Source organism: Indicator indicator, chromosome 18, assembly GCF_027791375.1.
Source record: "Indicator indicator isolate 239-I01 chromosome 18, UM_Iind_1.1, whole genome shotgun sequence".
Classification (NCBI taxonomy): Eukaryota; Metazoa; Chordata; class Aves; order Piciformes; family Indicatoridae; genus Indicator; species Indicator indicator.
This window is the reverse complement of record NC_072027.1, coordinates 14,457,734-14,477,934: the sequence shown is the minus strand read 5'-3', so window position 1 is coordinate 14,477,934 and position 20,201 is coordinate 14,457,734. Positions and strand designations below refer to the sequence as shown.

The window sequence follows — 20,201 nt, the reverse complement described above, 5'->3', positions numbered from 1 at the left end:
AAGTGACTGGGGAGTGAAGGCCATGGGGAACACTGAACTTAGATAATCTTTGAAAACATTCAGAGTTTGAAGGAATATTCAGAAATACATGTCCAAAAGAGCTTAGGGAGCTTACAACATGTGGGAAGAGCAGGCATCAGAGGAGAGGTACCAAAATTGAGATACATACGGTGAGAACTGCAGGGAGCCACATTGAAATGTTAGTGGTTTGGGAGATATGAAACTCACACTGTGCCAGGCTGACTTCAGGTGCCAATGGTGATGGTTTGACACCTTTCCAAGCTACAGTTTTACCTCCTGCCCTTAGTTCTAGTTATCATCAATCCTTGGTCTAAAATAGATTTAAACTTCTCCATGGCAACAAAGGCAAAATCAAAACTGGAACAGTGCTTGTGCTACCTCTACAATAACGCATCACTATCATCTTCAGAAGCTAAATTAGAACCACATGTTGAGAAAAAAAGTATGAAAAATGCTAATGAAACACAAGAGTTGGGAAATAAGGTGAAAGAGATATATTAAAGCACTCAAATTCACTTTCAGCTTAAAATACACTCTCTGTAATGTTCTGTCCTGTTTTACATGGCTTGAGTGTTAGGTCTCCTAGGCTGAGAGCACTCAACATTAAGATTTTTTTCCTTGATACCTCTATTTTAATTTGCTTGATTTCTCCTTTTCTCCTACTTACAACTCTGTAGACCACCCAAATAAACCATCTTTCTCTTCTTGGTGTTTACAGCCCTTAAACACTGGCAGCTGATTACTGTCTCCCTTAATGATCGTTTGGCCAGGCTATGCATATCTAATTTCCAACCATAATTCAACTCCTGCAGCACCCCTGCCAACAGTGAAAGTTACTGTATTACAGACCTTCTGAGGGAGAAGCAAGGACCTTTTTTATACCCCTGCAACATGCAATTAACACAATCCTGACTGACCCCTTTCCCTAGATTCTTCATGGCCAGGCTAAACACTCCTTGTTTGCAGTGAATTTTATCAGTGTCCCTAACATGGGCGAGAGGTCTGACACCTCTCTCCAACCCCACTGCTGGGCAGTCAAAGGTGCACTGGTCTCCTGTAGTATCACCATGTCTCTGCAGAGCTGAATGCTTCACTCTGCTGACCAAGAATTTGTTAAAAATAGCTTGAATGAGGTCTTCAGGATCGAGGCCTCTCCTGAATGACAGGTCACAGTGTTTGTGCCTTCCCACCTGACTCCAGCGGCACAGGTTGGCACATCACAGCACACATGCAGCCCACGTCTTTACTGTAACATGCATCATATAAAATAACAAACCCTGTAAAGACAGAGTGTATAACCACACAGAGATTCTGCAGTGCTACTGCGACTCATTAAATCAGTTATCCTTAAGAAAAATGACACTGTAAGCAGTACAGAGGAGAGCAGGCCCTGGCAGAACAGCAGGGCCAGTGACAGCAGCATCTGCCACGTCCTTCCCAGCAAAGAGGCCACACTGTATGTGTACAGTGGTGCGGCACACACCAGGACGCAGCTCCCTGCCCCACCAGGACTCCAAACAGAACAGGGTGCTTGGGTTTACATTCTAGCACCAGTGTCAAACACTACCTACAACAGCCCTGCCATTCAACTGGATAGCAAATCTCAGGTTCTGATGAGGAAATCTATCAAATGTCTTCAGAGTCATTTCATCAGGGGGAATACTTTACACCATCTATGCCCTTTTCATCTCTAGAAAACACGAAGGTGTCTGCCATTTAGCAGCAGGGAGCAGGGCCACTACAAAGCACAATTATAAGGGCTTCCAATTAAATTGACAGAGAATGATGGGTTTGACCTGAAACTGGAAGCTAGGCCCCAAGAGAAAAAAACCCCTCTGTCTAGTTAGAAACATGATGCATGGTCAAGAAATGAAATTGTTTTCACAACTGCCACAATATCTGTGGCAACATACCTACAGTTGTATGCTCTCCTCCTACAAAATCCATTGCTATTCAGCATCCAGACCAGGCAGCTGCCATAGCCACCTTTTCCAGCAGCACTGGGGCATGCTGGCAAATGCAGTGCTGTGGGTCACATTTCCATATGGGGAGGAAGCACTGAAATACATGTGCACAGAACCATGCTGCCCCGCTGTGATGATCCCAGTGCCAGTTCTGCCTGCACACCTAACAGACTGTATCTACTCAATGCAGAGCCTGGGATAAACGGGATGCAAATCTATCGCACATGGTACACATATAAACTTTGTGTTAGTCTTCACGTTTACAAGAAATTTACAGACAGAAAGAAATAAACACATTGTCTTAGCTGGCTACATGTAGTAAGGCAAAAACCTCACAGCCCAAGCCATGAGCCAGTCATTCATGCACAGAAAGTTTATAAAGTAATTTTGGCTGTGATTAGGCTTATTGCCTATTCTGAGCATACTTCAAAGGAGTACTGATGACAGCATTAACCAACTTTGGCAATACACAACTGGACTGACAACCTGTAGTACAACAAGCAAATACCTTCTGAAATACATTTGCATACCTGTCTCCTAGTTACTCACTGGAAACAAAGTTCAGCACAAAAGCCCGTTTCCAGCACACAGAAACCAAACTGACTGCTGAAGGTAGACTACAATCAGCATTAATTCATGAGAGCTCAGAAGCTGCCAGGACCAGACTCATGGCTTTGCTGATGCTCTCACTAGAAGAAACAATAAGGCCATGGTACAGACTAATGATTACATCGGGTTACCTGCTGGGGTGGAAAAATAGGTCTTGTGTCACAATGTCTTTTGGGTTGGCTGGGCACTTTTAAGGTTTGAATCGAACTGGCTAAAACTCAACACAGTGAACTTTAACGAAAACCTTCATTTCTAATGTGAGCTTCTGCATTTTCAGCAGCAATTTTCTTTTGATGATAGAGTTACATTATTTTTAGTCACAGTCAGATCACCATAGTGAACAACTTTTTGCTTTACTGTCTATTTTTACATAAACCTAGGACTACCCTGAACATTAAAACCAGCCAGGACCTGCAAGGTGCTGAGTTAATTCTAGAGTCCAGCAGGCTTCCATGAGCAAAAATCTTCCTTTCTGATGCTCTTGAAAAGACCTGATGTTATTAACTGAATGGCTAACACTCTCCACTGCAAAGTAAAATGCCCTAATTGTGAAGAATTTGCTTTCCACCTTTAGGTGTAATCCTCTGAAGGGTCCAGTGCAGTCAAGAGAGGGAGGAGCTGCATGGTGTCAGTCTGATGTGAAGTTAGACTGACACAGAGGCTGAACTCAGAGTGTTTGAACATATTGATTCATTTTGGCTGTCCCCTGACAGCTTTTGTTTAGTTTGTTTAGTTATGACTCTCATTTCTTCTTGGGATTAATATTGACATCTTGCTGACTCCATTAGATTTTTGTTATTATTCTGTGCTGAAAGAAATCAGCATTATAATGCTGTTGTACTAAGGTTAAATTCGTGTGTGTACTGCACTCCTCTGTTTTGCATAACCCTTCCTAAAGGGCTGCTGACCGATGCAGCAACCAGTGGGGATGGAACCTGCACATCTGTTCTGGCTTCCTTCCTGTCCCCTTCATCTGGAAGGCTTTTGATGGGAGAGACAAGTTGAGCCAAACAGGACAGGTATGCAGTGTCTAAAGTAAAAGGGTACAGACCAGCTTATAGGTGTTTGTTTTAGAGAACATCTAATCCATTCGCTTAACAAAATACACAGACTACTGACCATTATGTTGTCTGTGCATTAAAGCCAGCAGAGTCTGCTTTAAAGGTGATTTGGGAGAAGAAACTGTCTTCTGCCACCTGCTTGAAGTTGATTTGGGTCTGCAGCAGTACTCTGATTTTCTTACAAATCAATAAAGGTGACAGAGATGGTGTAGATGGCCACACTCCTGACCAAAAGGATACACATAACATCTCTGCTTTGACTTCAAGTCATAATTCAAATAATGAGTTGAAATGGCATGAAGCCTTTTGTGGGAGAGGAGCAACTACTGAGCTTTGCTTTCACAGACTGTGGCATGAGTTCTCCAAAGTTCAGTGGTGAGTCCTGAGGGGAAGATAAAGCCAAGTATGTGCCTGTGTTGGCCATGGGTCTTTGGGCAAGTCAGCAGCCCATGGACGCTGGCAGAACCTATTTAGACTGCCACAGCCCAACCTCTGTGGACAGGGGACATCTGAGAGCAACTGAGACCTATAGACCCAGATACTGGGCACTGAACAAGGTGACCTGGGACTTAGAATCATAGAATCACAGAAGCAGTCAGGGTTGGAAGGGACCACAAGGATCATCTACTTCCAACCCCCCTGCCATGGGCAGGGACACCTCACACTACATCAGGCTGGCCAGAGCCTCATCCAGCCTGGCCTTAAACACCTCCAGGGATGGGGTCCCAACCACCTCCCTGGACAACCCATTCCAGGCTCTCACCACTCTCATGGGGAAGAACTTCTTCCTCATGTCCAGCCTGAATCTCCCCACTTCCAGCTTTATTCCATCCCCCCTAGTCCTATCACTACCTGATATCCTAAAAAGTCCCTTCCCAGCTTTCTTGTAGGCCCCCTTAAGATACTGGAAGGCCACAATAAGGTCACCTCGGAGCCTTCTTTTCTCCAGACTGAACAGCCCCAACTCTTTCAGTCCGTCCTCATAGGAGAGGTGCTCCAGCCCTCTGCTCATCCTCATGGCCCTTCTCTGGACACATTCCAGCATGTCCATATCCCTCTTGTAATAGGGGCTCCAGAACTGGATGCAGTACTCCAGGTGGGGTCTCACCAGAGCTGAGCAGAGGGGGAGAATCACCTCCCTTGACCTGCTGGCCACATTTCTCTTGATGCAGCCCAGGATCTGGCTGGCTTTGTGGGCTGCAAGTGCACATTGACAGCTCACGTTGAGCTTCTCGTCCACTAGCACCCCCACTTAGAGAATGCAACTTCTGTTTCTGTCACCACCATAGGGCAAGTGGCGTTAGATGACATATTCCAAACTTCCCACACACAGAACTTGCTTTGTGAAAGCTGTAGGTCTGCATCACAGTGTTTCTGGGTACCCAGATATTACACTGAAGAGAATGAGCTGGGCAATGGCAAGGAGAGAGAGGAGAGATGAGAAACTGTCATTCTTGTAAGGGATACTGAAGAGACTTACAAAGGAAAAATTAATTCAGCTTACAAAGATTTTCTCCTCAGGCAGACTGAAGGACAAAACTTTACCCTTCTAAAGCTTCATCTCAGCAGAAGAAAGCTTCTGAATTTCATGAAAGCAAATATTTGATTCTGAACCTAATGATTAAAGTTAGATTATATTTTAAGGTCTTGGCCTTGCATTTTCACTGTCCTACTATGCACAAATCCATGAAAAGCTAGAGAAATGCAATGTCTGTAGTCTGACAAGAACTCACACACTTGTCTTTTTTGTCCCATTTAAATACACCAGAGTCTTTTATAAAGGCAAAAAATAATTCATCTGTCCTTTGCCTTGGCTCACGCAAGATGTGTAAGTACATTCAAATTCTACAACTTCCACTGTGCAGGTCAGGGATTCTTTCATTACATTTGATGCAAAATCCCTAAGGAGTACCTGAAAAAAAAAAGTGTGTGATACAGAGAATAAAATGAATTGCAAATATGCAGAATTGTTAAGAGCTCAGTGATGTCTCATAGAAGTCTCTGAAAAACAGTCTATTTAGAGACTATCCAGAAGTATCAAACAGGAATCCCACCAGGGACAGGCACAGCACAAGCTGCAGACTACGAAGGTATTAAGAAGAAAAGGGCCAGTCATGCAGTGTGCTCTGCAAAGACACTCTTGGTAAAAACTGAGTTTGACAAGCTCTAATAATGATCCTAAGAATAATTAATTCTTTCACTCCTACAACACATTCCTGCCTGGAAGGCAGTGAATTAATGGTGAAGCCTCTCAGGCTTTTTTGTCGATAAGCAGCTGTAGCTAAAGAGATGATTACACAAAATCCCATCTCCTGCAACTCTGGAAGATGTGGAAGTCCTTCTATGACCAAAGCAACTGTTCAAATTCAGCACCAGAAGACCAGAGGAGGAGGCTATGAAATCTAAGGAGAGGATGAACATTCATGTTCGGGAGTGGCATGGCCAGGGGCCTGTCATTGGACAAGAAGTGCTGGTGGCCACGTGGGCTGCTGCCTGGGCTCCAGCCACCATGGGCAGAGCCTGAGTGCTGTGGAACAGCACAGAAAGTTTACAGGTGCTGACAGAGTAACAGTCCTGTGCTGCTCCACAGCCTGGAGGGAGAAGGAACCTCATCCTTTGGAGACTCGCAGCACATTTCTGAAACACTCGGGGGTTTATGCATGTCTGTACTTTTTGTGCACAAAGAACCAGATGTAATTTGTCATCTCACAGTCATCACATATGAGGCAGATACAGCAAGAATTTAAGCTCCTTTATTTTGGGCCGTTAGCTTTAACCACAAGAACATCCATCTATGCCATGTGAGAATCAGCCAGACCATGAGAAGTGAATTATATAATCTATAAGAAATTATTTTAATGATGTACAAATTTTGAAAACAGATTATGCAAGGATACTTTTAAAAGGAATTATAATGTAATTTGGGTCTAGGCTCTGCAGAAAGACGAATATAATAAATTCTTATGTTTTCCTAGCTGCCTCCCTTTTCATTGCTGTCAGGAAGCCTGCATGCAAATATATGATTTTATGCCAGTGACGTCTGCATCTTGCTCTGTACCAGATATGACAGTCTGTATGCAACATGGCAATCTGGGAACTCTGCAGGGAATTACATCAGTAGTTTGTGTCAATTTTCTATTTTCTATTTCTATTAGGAAGGATTAACATACCATCCAAATCAATATGACTCCCTGATAGCATAAAATCTATGAGGAAAATAAATAAGTTTTTATCTCAGGTTCGTGGAACAGATAGAGGAAAAAAGACTGGAAATAGGAAGCTCTCCCTATAGAACATAGTTAAACAGATACCAGTATCAATAGCTGAATGCTGACACTACAGATTTACACACTCTTTGTTAATTCAAGCTTTTAACAAGTGGAGCATGGTGGTAAATAAAAGTAGCACCAACCACAGTTGGCCTCTTTAAATTAAGGCAGAGTATCTGTGTAAAAGATGTGCTTTATCTGAAGAACTCACTGCTGGCTCAGTATTGTCATGGCATGGAAGAGTAACTCTCACCAGTGCAGAAACCAGCAGGTCAATAAAGCACTCGGAAACAGGTTTCTGCATCTATAGAATAACTAAACAGAATAAAAGAACAAATAGGAATCCTACTTCAGACATGGACCTTCTGTAAGATGTTAACTGTGATGCCCAGGAAACCATTATTCTGCAGCTCACAAGTGAGGAGCTCCAGTACCCACCAGTCAGCTTTTCTTTTAAAAGGGTGAGTTCAATGCATGAACTTGTATCGCTTTCTAACTTGATGACAAATAACAATGTATTTTAGGTAGTCTTTTCCATTGGACATTTGTTGACCTTTATCTGACTAGAATGAAAGAAAAGTCCAATGTCAACTTTAACCTTTCTATCCAAACACACCGTAGGAATGCATACATGTGAAGCAAATCTGAATGTACAGCAAATTAATATTGGGCTTTTCCAGTCTAACTTTGTACGGCAGTTCTACTTCCTCAAAGGAGCACCTCAGACACAGGAACAGGTCCAAGCCAACAGCCAGAGACAACCTGCCGTCAGAGAGCAGGTACAATGAGTGGTTCTTTGCTGGCATGCCTGCAATCTGCTGTTATACCACATCCATGCCCTCAAGTCTTTTAGAAGAGCGTTATGAAGTGGGGCCACCATCAGATCACACCACAACAGTAAGTTCAGAGCACATGCCCTATGTGTCTGGTACAAACTTTGAGCTTCGCTCTATATTAAGGGCTGGGGGAGAGTTTTGCAATGTAAGACATTGGGTACTTCATCCTTCCAGCACCTTTCTGCTGGATACTACTGAAAATTACCACCAAGTATGCCTCACTTGCTGCTGGCTTCCCGACCTGTCTGACAGCAGGTTTTATCTCATCCCCAAAGGACATTACTTTGCTAATTTTACTGTTCTTAAGTACTATTAATAAATCTTATCATGGACACTCTGATGGAGAATTACAGATAATCTGGCTTGCCAATGACCTCCAACATCCCATCACAGGAGTACCTGAAGTAGCCAGCAAAACATCTCAGTTACAACACAGGACTGGGTCAGTTGCAGATTTCCTGCAGCTGTAGCTGGCATAGTTCCCACCAGACAGTATTTTAAGGCCTTCTCCTTTTTTGGCAGACTCTTCTGAGGAAAAAAAAGAGCCAAAGCACTGTTCATCTCTTCCAAGAAGTGGACCCCTTTGGAGGATAGCAGCACCTGATATTGCCCATGAAGATTAATCTAATAGTCTTTAAACAGAGCTTCTTAGAGGCAATCAGTCCACTTTTGCTAAGACTGAGAGTTAAGAGAGGCATCTAAACAAGACAGCAGGGAGTAGGCAGTAGAGAACACAAACTGTTTTACCAATGCTGGGGCTACAATTTGAACATTGCAGGTTTTTCTACTAACCTTATTTTTCATGGAAAATGAGCAATGGTAGAAGTTGCAGAAAAGAGTCCCTTCAATTCTTAAGGTTTAGGTAAAATGCAGCAGGCTGAATCAGCTCTTCATTTCATAAAAATGCGAGTTAGGAGACAATGCAGTTAGAAATGCAGATAAACTCATGGAGCCACTACAAGGCATGAAAGGACTTTCCTGTTTCTGGAGGAAGCCTCTTAAACATCCAGGAAGTATTACTCACACAACTCAGAAATGATAGCCAATGGCTGAATAATGGCAATGTCCAGGCTGCTAAGGGAAATTGGGCATTTTCCATTATTTGTTGGTTTCCTGTTGAAACTCAGTGCCAAGCTGGAAGTCATGTCTTGGCCAAACAGAACTTATGCCTTAACTCAAAGTCAAACAGGATATACAGCGAGGTCAAACCAGATCCACTCACGCCTTCTACCCTTAAATCCTATGACTGTAAGGAGAGAAGCAGGTTTCCTCTCCCTTCCTCAGCCCTTAAGGAAAACAAGTCTTTTAATCTATTTAGAGGCCCTTTTTGACATTCTTTAGCTGCAGTTTTTCTCAATCAACCTAATCCTTTCCCATCAAGCCCCATGCTAATCCCATTTTGCTCCACTCCTTAAACAAATAAAAGATTAGAGTGACATTTCAGAAAGGGCATTGTATTAAGCAGCTTCTTTCCCATCTCAATGGATCACACAGTACAAAATGTGGTGAACAGGCCATTAATCTTATGGTAATGAGGTGTCAGTCTGAATGGAGGCCTCCTCCTTGATCCATATGAAGGACGCAGGAATAATGAGGACACTGCTGCCTGACATCTCTGGCAAATTTGCCAGAAGGCAGCAGATCCATGAAGTGTTGTGGTGGTGGCAACAACTCATCATCACACCACTCTGCCCTTGACAACAGAGAACAAGCATCCACATGGATCTGTCACCCTCTGTGCTGCCCACACATAATGAGCTTTTCCCTTTGTTCTAATTAGTGCCATAAAACTGTTTAACAACTTCAGCTTTGCTCTAACATGAAATCAATTAGGATTAGCAGCCGCACACAGTGAAATTTTTCACAACTAGCCAGCTGGTGAAAATCACAAACTACTTTCTTCATTCCTACAGTGGACAAGCCATCACTCTTCCTGGTGACATGCCTGCATTGATATTATCCAATTTGCTTCTATACAGAAATAATTTTCTTATTTTCTCAAACAAGTCTCTATTACCCTTAAAGGAGACTCTCTGGAAGATGGAAGTTTTACCAAGTGCTGAGAAAACTTTCCAGATAAAGCAGGAGGCTGATCCTGGCTAATGATCCTTGGTAACACCCTTCAACTTGCTGGGAAACGTAGACATGCACTTTGGGGACACAGTTTGATGGCCCTGGTGGTGTCAGGTTGAGAGTTGGACTCAAGAATCTTAGAGATCTTTTCCAACTGAAACAATTCTATGATTCTGTGAAACCCAGCTCTTCTCCACAAAAAACGCCATGAAACTGCCCTGAACACGAATGTGCTCCAAATGATCACAACTGCATGTTACACAGAACAAACCGGAGCAACAAGGCTTAAAATTAACAAGAAGGCAGTTAACCCAGGGAGAGGGCTGCTAAAGGAGCAGTGAGCGACATGAGCAGCACATATCTCTTTCCTAGGGAAGCACCTCTGTACATGGGTTTCACTTTTACACCTGCTTTTCTTTCTTGTGACTAACAAATAAAAAACGTGAGTTTGGTATCCCAAAAGTCAAGTGTCTGAAGGTCAAATTGTCCTACAACTTACCTTTGAAATTTGTGGTTTTTTCTTGGTTTGTGTAGTTACTACTGGTAGAGATACTGAGTTCTTCCAAAATTATTCACTCTCTAGAGGAACTCATCCCTTCTCCTCCTATTTGACACAGTCTAATTCTGAAGTTGCACAGTCACTGCTCTGTTTTAGTACAGTAAATTAATGCTAAATATCAACATCAAAGAAACTGATTATTTGGAACTATATCAAGGACAATATTCAGCAGAAATGAAACCTTTAGGATGAGAAACATAATGTTTTTCTGCAATCACAGTTGGATAGGGTGTCACTGGTACTACCAATAAATGCCAAGATAGGCTTTTTTGTAATTTTTTTATCTAATTGCATATATAAAAGAGATACCTTGAAGTATAATAAAAGATCTTATCCCATGCACATTTCTTAGAAAAATTCCTACCTCTCCATCTTTTTTTTTTTGGAAATCAACTGTCTTGGTAAAGCTATTTACCTGTAGACTGTGGTAGGTGGAGAATTCAGCGTGTCATAGATGAGCCTCACATGCCCTTGGTACAACTCCAGAGCCAAAGGATCATTGTCTCCTTTATATAGTAAGATGCCATTGTCCTTGTCTGTTGCTACCTGTGAAATGTTAATAACCAGGCAAGGTTGCTTGAGAATGATTGAAAAACAAAACTACATAAAAATAAAATCAAAATTATATACACAAGTTGCCCAGAGAAGCTGTGGAGGCTCCAGCCCTAGAATTGTTACATGCCAAAACTAAACAGGAAATTTAAAAATCTGTTTGCATTTATATATATATATATATACACACACTATCCTTTTGCCCTTAAAAGTTGGTGTTTTTGTGTTGTTTTTTTTTTTTTGTTTTGTTTTTGTTTGTTTGTTTGTTTATTTTTACCACTTTTGAATAAGATTTCTTCTACCTGGTCTTAATAATCAATGTTGTATTCTAATTTTAATTCATTAGTGATTAATTACTGGATGTAAGAACAATATTCAGCCTGGGAAACAAGAAGTGAGAGCATCATGGGCAGGTACTTTTTTGTATGAATGAGTTTCAAGTCGTGGTAACTTCTTTGTAAACTTAAGAAGTCAGATGTCCAGATTTTCACCTTCAAAGCTGACCAACACTTTACCTATTTTTTTTTGGTATTAAAGGAGATTTTGAAGAAAAACTGACAGTTCAAATATAAATGTATCAGCTTCATTTTCTTATGAACTGTATACTCGAGCTATTAAAGAAAAGATAAAGTATGACATATTTTAATTAGAATAAACTTTGCAGGAACCACCCTTTAAAAATCTACTGCTTATTTGGAAATTCAGTCCTCTTGCCCATGTCTTGGGAATTTTAATTACAACCAAACTCCATTAAGTAAGTCTAGAATAGGATTTCCAACTGTGGAATACAATCTTTTCAAACTGAGAAAATAAATGCAATAAAATAAACATATAGGGATGATTTTTCTTACATGTTTTGAAACGTTATGCTTCCTGCATTGCTATGCTATGAATCTATCACAGAAATAGTCCAGATTAACCATCAGTGGCTTAAGAAAGAGAGGTATCATGTCATATACATGCTCCACACATCTCTGTCTTAGAAAACATAAAGCTAGAAATAATTCTCTCATTTATTTGGGGATATTAGGGGAAAGAAAAAAAAAAAACTAACAATCAGTTTAATGCTTACTAGACTGTGGATGCATATAACCTCCAAACCACTTAATGTCATATTGGACTAAATATCCAAAGTACCTTTGATCCATAACCACAAAGATGACAGTAGAGGTGTGGCAACTTTGATATCTATTTTCTATTGCCTTCTGAACCTTAGACCTCAAATGAACTTTTACCTACTGAATATGTACAGTAAAAGAATAAGCCAAATATTATCTGGAAAGGCCATTTAGAGTAGTAGCTTTTAATGTTTCCTAATATTAAGTACTAATTTCTACAGGATGAAACACAATGCTGTAAATCAGCAAGAAGACAAGGAAGTTTTCTGAATCATCTCTAGGTACACTGCCAGTCTGGGAATGAGAGAGTGGTGAGATTCTGGAGGCATGTGTCCAAAAAGGTACAGTGGCATTTAGTTGCTCCTGAACATTTCAATAATTTCAGAGCAGACAAACTGGCTCACAGGTTGACTTTGTCAGCATCTTAGTCAATAGGCATTGTTCCTTCAGGATGAAAATACATATGTGTGTATCTGTAGTATTGCCTAAAGAGCACTGGGCTGGAAACTGATGTTCTGCATGGCATACCTGGAGGGAGATATTTGCCTGAGGGCGAATTTTGGCTGATGGCAGCTCCACATAGGAATCCTTTCCAACAAAGTTGACTGTGATGAGCTTTTCACACTTCTGCCCAGCAAAGCCTGCAAGGCAACGGCAGACAGGCTCATGGTGAACGATGATGCACTGGGCCCCATTCTGGCACTCGTAGTTATCACATGGGCTTGTCTGGAGAAGAACCATTGGTGGAGGAGTTTCACAGAAAAGGCCACTGCAGAAGGTAAAGGAAACACAACGCAGCCTCCATTATCACCATGTTTTGAAGGAATGAAACATTTCCAGGTGCTGACATTGTACTACTACTGTGTGGTAGAGCAAGGCAGATTAGCTAGCACATGCCTACTTTATGTGTGGAAGCTACACAGCATGGTGCTGTGCAGAGATCCCCAGGCTGGGTCTGAATCAGCCAGTTCTGATACTGGTAGCAATTTGGACTTCACTTTGCACTGCTTCTATAGCTCTGAAGGTACAGCAAAGTAGCTTCCATCCCACACTAAACCATAGAGTGGTTCTCAGCAAAAACTGGGAGCCATTTAAACCCAAACCCAAGCTTTCTCCATTCTAGGCTATGACTTCAGTCTGCCTCTGCTATTGTAAGTAGCAAGCAAGGGGAAAATCCTCTATTTTTAGTGGGTTTTACATCCTCCTGACTTGGTTTACTGCCTATCAGAGTGTATCATCAACAGGTGGGCAACTGCTAAGAAGTCTCAGAAGCAATGCACTTGCACTGTACCATTTGCTGGGCAGCTTCCCTGAATTTGGTTGTTTCTAACAGCATCAGGATCGTTAACATTACTTTAGTTGCACTGTGGTTAGCAACATCCTAGACCACAAAAACACAAAGGAAAGGAAGGTCTCCAGAAACAGAGGTAGCTGAAAACCAAGTTCCAAGATCTGAGAATTTGTGACCTTGAGTCGTACTCAGATCTGGAGAAAAGGGCTGTGGTTCAATCCTAACTGTATGACAGGCTCAGCAAAATCCAGGGAACTACTGCAGAGTCCAACAGAGGGCCACAATGATGATTAGGGGACCAGAACATCTCTCTTACAAGGAGACATGGGGCTCTTTATCCTGGGAAAGAGAAGACTGAGAGGGGATCTTCTCAATGCTTATAAAAATCTAAAGGGTGGAGGTCATGAGGATGGGACTGGGTTCATCTTGGTGGTGGCCAGTGATATGACAAGGGGCAATGCATGCAAACTAGAACTTAAGGATAAATTTCTTTACTTTGATCGTGATGAAGAACTAGAATGGGCTGCCCAGAAAGAGTCTCCTTCTCTGGAGACTTTCAAAACCTGCCTGGACATGTTCCTGTGCAACCTGCTCTTGGCAAACCTGCGTTAGCAGGAGTGTTGGAGTAGATTATCTCCAGAGGTCCCTTCCAACCTCTGTCATTCTATGATTTTATGATTCTGTGTGGAAGCTCTCACCTCTGAGACTTGAACCACCATGGCCCAGGAGCAGTGATGGCTCAGTCCCCAGACTGCCTTTTTGGATTTAACATGGCTGCACACCCCTCAGGTCATTGGCTGGAATGATTCAGCTGCACTAACACATTGACATCAGCACAGAAGGAGCAGGGAAAAGGGAGAATGTGCAAAAAAAGCTGCAGTCATCTTTCACAGTGATGCCATGTGTCAGACTACACTGCAGAAAGTAAATGAAAAATCTCTGCTCAGCACGCCCACTGTGCCTCTGCAATCAGTGGATTGCAAAGGGGCCAGGCCAGGTGCTCCAGCTGGCTGCATGTGGTATGCCCCTGCACCTACACCCCAAATTTCTCACTACAACCATTGTCCAAACCCAAGGAACTCTCTTTGTACTGGTGAGAAGACATAAATAAACTGCATCAAGTTCTGTGGCTGCTTGAAAATGTGTAGACAGTAAAACGATGAAGAATTAATCGGTAGCTGGCGAGGAGAGAGTGTGCATCAGGCTGTGCTGTGGGGAATGCTATGGCCAGGGCTGTGGGCTCAGGGTCCTGCAGCATCAGGGAACGTCACAGGGAACCCTATGGCCAGGGCTGTGGGCTCAGGGTCTTGCACCATCACTCAGTGTTTCACAGTGTTCTTGGCATGGGGGCAGAGGGCTTTCTGGAGAAGATTGTGGCAGACCCAGTCATGCAGTGAATAACCCATGAGCCCAGTTCTGGAACAGTGAAATCCCATTTGTACCACTAGGAATTTCCTGCTATTCAGGGAGCACTTTGTAGAATAACAGTATTCTTATAACAACAAAGCAAAAAAGTGCCTCAAACCTCACCCCTCTTCAGGTGAGAGGCTCAGTGGATTTCTAGGTAACTTTCCTAGTTACAATAAGAACAGATAGCCAAACCATTACCCTACAATAAATACTACAAGAACAGCAAATAAACCAACCACAATGTACTCAGAGCAGTCTTGCTTAGCCACAAAGACCAGAACCTGCTGCCTCTGTAACGGAAGGAAATGGAGATGACTGCATTGTGTGTTACATGTTCTCATGTGGAATTTTTCACAGAATACCACAGCTCTGTCTTTAGTGCTGTGTGCAAAGAGAGCCCAAATGTCTCCCTGTTCTCCTCACACACACCAATCTCTGGTCTGCATGTGGGAAACACAAAAGAGAGGGAAATACACAACATATGAAGGGGCTAAATCCTGATCTGCATCAAAAGCAATGGAATTTCTCTGCTTTCTTATCAAGTTTAAGAGACACAGGGTTTTACATTACTACTTTTACAAAAGGTAGACTTGAAGAATGCCTTTTGTAAAAAACGCAAACATTTGGGATCTGCACGAGGCAGAAGGCCAGAAAAGCTCTCCGTTCCCTACAGACAGCATGGAATACCCTCAGCAGCTTCCTAACTTTGCCCAAATCTTTGTCTTGTGGACAGTGATATGGGTATGGCACACAAAAGTCTGTCCCACAGGAATAAGAAGGAGGAAGGTGAAGAGCACTGCTGGGGATTCCCAAGGCCTAGAGCACAGTGCTGTGCTGGCCTCTCGCCAATGCCCTGCACGCATGTCCTACAGGGACTGTTCTGCTCCAGCCTTGGTGTCACTGGGCATTGACTGTGCTTGTGGTCACAAACACACAGATGTCTCCTTCTCAGCCAGAACCACCTCTTGTCACTTTTCAGGATAAATTGCATTTCAGCATTTTTCTTTGCATTGCCCTAAACTTCCTTTGTTCACCACAAGGCCAGAGTGGTGCTTTGCCACAGCCTTAGTTTAGTTTTCATTTCTCTACACCCTCCTCTGACTCAATGGGCAATAAATTCATTTCCCCGAGTCCAGTCTGTTTTGTCCATGATGGTAATTGCTGAGTGATGTCTCCCTGCCCTTATCTTGACCCACAAGCCTTTCATCATATTTTCTCTCCCCTGTCCATCTTAGGAGGGGGAGTGATAGAGTAGCTTTGGTGGGCACTTGGCATCCAGCCAGAGTCAACCTATGACAATGGGAAAGGGTTGTCTTTGCTCAGCCTGATGTATTTCTTGAAGCAAATTTGTTCTGGGAACATTTCTTTGTGAGCACAGCTATGAATTAGTTAGGGATTGAGAGACTGCAGCTTCTTGGCAAACCCACACAGGCAACCCCATTCCTGGAGGGTGAACACAGCACCTCAGTGGGCATAGCACCACTCAGCAAGAGATGATTTGGAGTCCCCTTTCCAAGAAAGGAAGGGAATATAAAAAACAGTAGTAACAACCTCATGGGAAGACAAGCTATACAGAAAGCAATTCTTGCCAGTTTAAGGTAGTTGTTGCCTATCAGCACAACAGGCAGACCTAGACAGAGCTGATGAGCTGAGGACACATCAGGGCCACATTCCCACTGCTAGCCAGGGACTGAAGTGGACTGTGTGACTGGAGCACTTTCCTGTGCCAAGCCTGGTTTTCTTAAGTGTGTGATCTCTCTCTCCAGTGCAGGGCTTTGTGTTGGGATGGCAAATGTGTCAGGAGAGCCAGCAATGCAATCAAACTAGAGTTGGTCCCACAGATGGCTGTCACCCCTGGCCTTAGGTCAGGTGTAATTGTTTTCCAGAGGTGACTGGCAGAAAGGAGCACTGCTAACCCAGCCCATTACCTTTGTTCTGCCCAATGCCAATCATTTTGTTTTGTCTATAAGCAACAAGTAGAAAGCAGAAAGTCAGTGCATATAATTGTGATTTCATGGAAGTTAAAAATAATAATAATAAAACCTCCCAGCGACCCACAACAGCCTCTACTAACAGAAAGCAAATGTTGCAAGAAGCCAGTGTGTCTGTGCTTGTTGCTGCTCTGAAAGATTTCCTGAGCTCCCAGTATGGTTCCTGCACAATCCTTCCTTCTGAAACCCATTCAGTGGGTGGCTTCACAAGTGCAGCCGTCCTGATGTGGCCATCTAGAGGTTACATTAGCAACACTGTCTGCCAAAGCCTTTTCTTTATTTTACTATATTTTAAAGAATATATTTTTAGAAATAACTGATACTATTTATTTCCCTGGTAGAGGAATGTGGATCACAGCCTGACTTGAGTGGCTTGGCCAAGTCTATTCTGCCTGGTACAATCTCATTTATTTAAATAATCACTGCTGAGTTTCTTGCAGCAAACTATCCCAGTGGGGGACTTGGAAGCATCTCCACCATGGAGGAACAGTTCTTTCTATCAAGCTCAGCAGCATTAATGTGTGCTTCCCCACTAGAGCAGCATTTATCAGGACACCACCACTGTGAGGCTGATTGCTAGAGGGAAGGTTTGATAAGTTAGATTTTATCCAATGGGGCTCTCAAAGCCTCAAAAATGTTTTCATCTGCAGGGGGTAAATGAATGCTATTTTGGGAGGAAAGCACTGACAACTTTTCAGGAAGAAAGTGTAGTATGTAAATGCAAAAGGTTGCTGAGTGGTAAGGGAAGGTGCTGCATAGAGCAAAACTCCACATGAATAGTGAACAGGGAATGTTAAGATGGGAAATCAGGTGAGTGCATGTTGGTACTACTGCTTTTGGGGATGTCATCAGAGGTGCATCTTTGTGCATACAATGCCTTACATTGTTCAGAATTACTGGAGTGTATTTGTTTGACCATGCGAGGACATGAGCTTAAACATCAATGTGTGATTGAAAGTGGCTTTGACATACAGCATAGTTACAACCATAAAAACGTGCTAGGTTCATGTTTTTATTACAACAGCATAAGCTCCAGATAACTGGGAAGTCACTCTGCAAACTCACTGCTGGGAAATTATTCCTGATACTTAACCAAAAACTTTGTTAATCATCATCTTAGGTCTCTCAGTTACCTTTGTCAGACCACCCCTTGTGTTCTCTCCTTTTCATCAACACTTGAAGCCTTCAAATAGTTGTAAAGTTATCTCCTTGCTGCACAGCTCAGCACCTGAGGCATGCTTGGTGAACAGCTGGGTCTACAACCCTGAACATCAGAAGGCTGAACTCTGTCAATCACCATCTCTGCAATTGCAGTCTTGAAGGGGAAAAAAAAATAATCAGAACCCCTTTCAGAGCAGCATGCCTTTAAACTACAAAAGGCTGCAGTTGTGGAAAGAATAATGAGCAGATCATATTTTGTTAGCAGAATTTTAATCCTAAAATCAAACAAGATCAGGGACTATTTTGCATGGAGAATATGTGAGGCTTCAGCTGGCTCTCTGTCCTGGCAGAGAGAGCCTGTTAGTGCCCACTGTGGTGTTCTTCTAAAAGACCCTTGGTCCCTTCTGTCTTGCAGAGTAGATTGAGGACGGTGGCACAGACTAGTGTGAAAAAAATAAAGCAAACAGGACACCTTGAGTTAAACCTGGTTCTGCTGTTGACAGGCAGTGGGATCACTTTACTTGCCCAAGCCCACCTTGGGCTATGAAGTGCTGTCTAAGCTAGTTGCTGAGGTTTTGAGCTTTGTGTATAAAGATGTTTCCTCTTCTTGGAGGACTTCTAGTGGAATGAAAACACGTCATTTGAGCAAAGGACCAGGCTGGGCTGTTCCAGGTTCTGCTCCTGAAGTCCCTGGTGTGAGAGCAACCAACCTGGGGCCAGTAGAGCTGCTGCATGTACACAGGAAGGGGCCCAGACCAGTCTCCACCTACTCCTACTGCTCTGCCTAACTGTGTCACAACTCAAAACATCTCTGCCAAACACTGTGACCCTGCCTCCCTGCATTCATCACATTCATTACTGCCTAGTTCCTGAGATGTCTTAAAAGCCAGGGGACTTGCAGCAGAATTCTCCATCTGATGACAGGCTCCAGTTACCCTTGACTCCAGATTTTTGCTTCTCAGCTCTAATAATTACATAATAACACTGAACATTTACAATTCCACTGTGGGGCAGCCATTTGTTATCCTTACCAGTCACCAGTTCACAAGATCCTAGAGGCCCTCGAAAGGACTGAAGCAGGGAATGAAACATGGAGAGAAGGGTACAAATGTGAAATTCATAGGATATCTGATATCCTGTAAATAACAACTCTGATTCTGTGAAACCATGAGCTGACATTATGTTATATATCAATGCCTATTCAGGGTAGGCTGTCTGCTTTGCAATAAAAATGTGCGTTGAGAGGGAAGAAAACCCCAAACCAGCAAGGATGAAAGCAAGAAGAATGAAAACAGTTGCAGATACAAAGCAGAGAAAATGATTTATAAGTGTTCGTGCAATTTCTGCTTTGTCAGGGCTGATCTTTTCAGGTACTTCTTCTTTGTCTCCTGTGTGTATTTCAAACACAGAAAAGGTTTAGCTGGAAGGAAGCCAGTATCCAGCCTCAGGCAATGATTAGTGAATCCATTTGGAGCAGCACACTTTTCTTTGACAGACAGAGAGATTTCCAGGAGTCAGATATATTGGCAGCTGTCAGAATCAGAGACTGGAAATGTACAGTCCAAGTCATACTGAGCCCATCCACCAACAGGCACAGAGACACTGGCACAAAATCCTCAGACTTGTGTATTCTTGCAGCCAGGTCTGAGGGTTCGTATATGCAATTTTATTATCCTTTGCAGGCCTTTATCCAAGCCCTGCACTAAAGGTAAATTGCTCTTTCCAAAGCAAGAATGATCAACCCCCTGTATTCAGTTAACTCATTAACACCTACTTCAGCTACAAGCTTTGAAGAACTGAGCCATCCATTCAGGTAGGACTGATGGATCAATACCACATGTAGGGGCTGATTAGCTCTAAGGATGAAAGCAATTAAAGGAAATGCCCCAATGCTGTTCAGAAGATAGTCTGGGGGAGGTGGCTCTCACCTACCTGAAGCCCTGAGGACAGACACAGGTGTAGCCATTGACTGCATCTATGCAGGCTGCTCCATGGCGACACTTATGGCCCACGCAGTCATCATCATCTGTTTCACAGTGTTTTCCACTGTAACCCGGCAAGCACTCACATCTGAAATAGAAGAGGATCACTCTTAATTGCAATAGCACACACAGGCAGCCTAGCACCAATCTGATTTGAGATGGAAAGGTGTTAGCAATTATTCCTGGAAACATCAAGCACGTCCCTGCCATCAGAAATGCTCAAGTCCCTCGTGTCTGCAGTTCAGGTTCTACAACCTGTTTAAACTCAAGCCAAGCAAAGCATATCGTAGTACTGCTTTTCTTC

At 42.9% G+C, this 20,201-nt stretch overlaps 1 protein-coding gene across 1 annotated transcript in view; it reads right to left on the bottom strand.

The window, feature by feature from the left end:
* SLIT3 (slit guidance ligand 3) overlaps positions 1-20,201 on the bottom strand; it is a 503,078-nt gene that overhangs the window by 11,841 nt on the left and 471,036 nt on the right. Inside the window, exons 30-32 of the mRNA XM_054389401.1 lie at positions 19,848-19,985; positions 12,591-12,831; positions 10,808-10,938 (exon numbers count right to left, since the gene is read on the bottom strand). Of these exons, the coding sequence (XP_054245376.1) occupies positions 10,808-10,938; positions 12,591-12,831; positions 19,848-19,985 (510 nt within the window). The remainder of the gene's footprint in view (positions 1-10,807; positions 10,939-12,590; positions 12,832-19,847; positions 19,986-20,201) is intronic.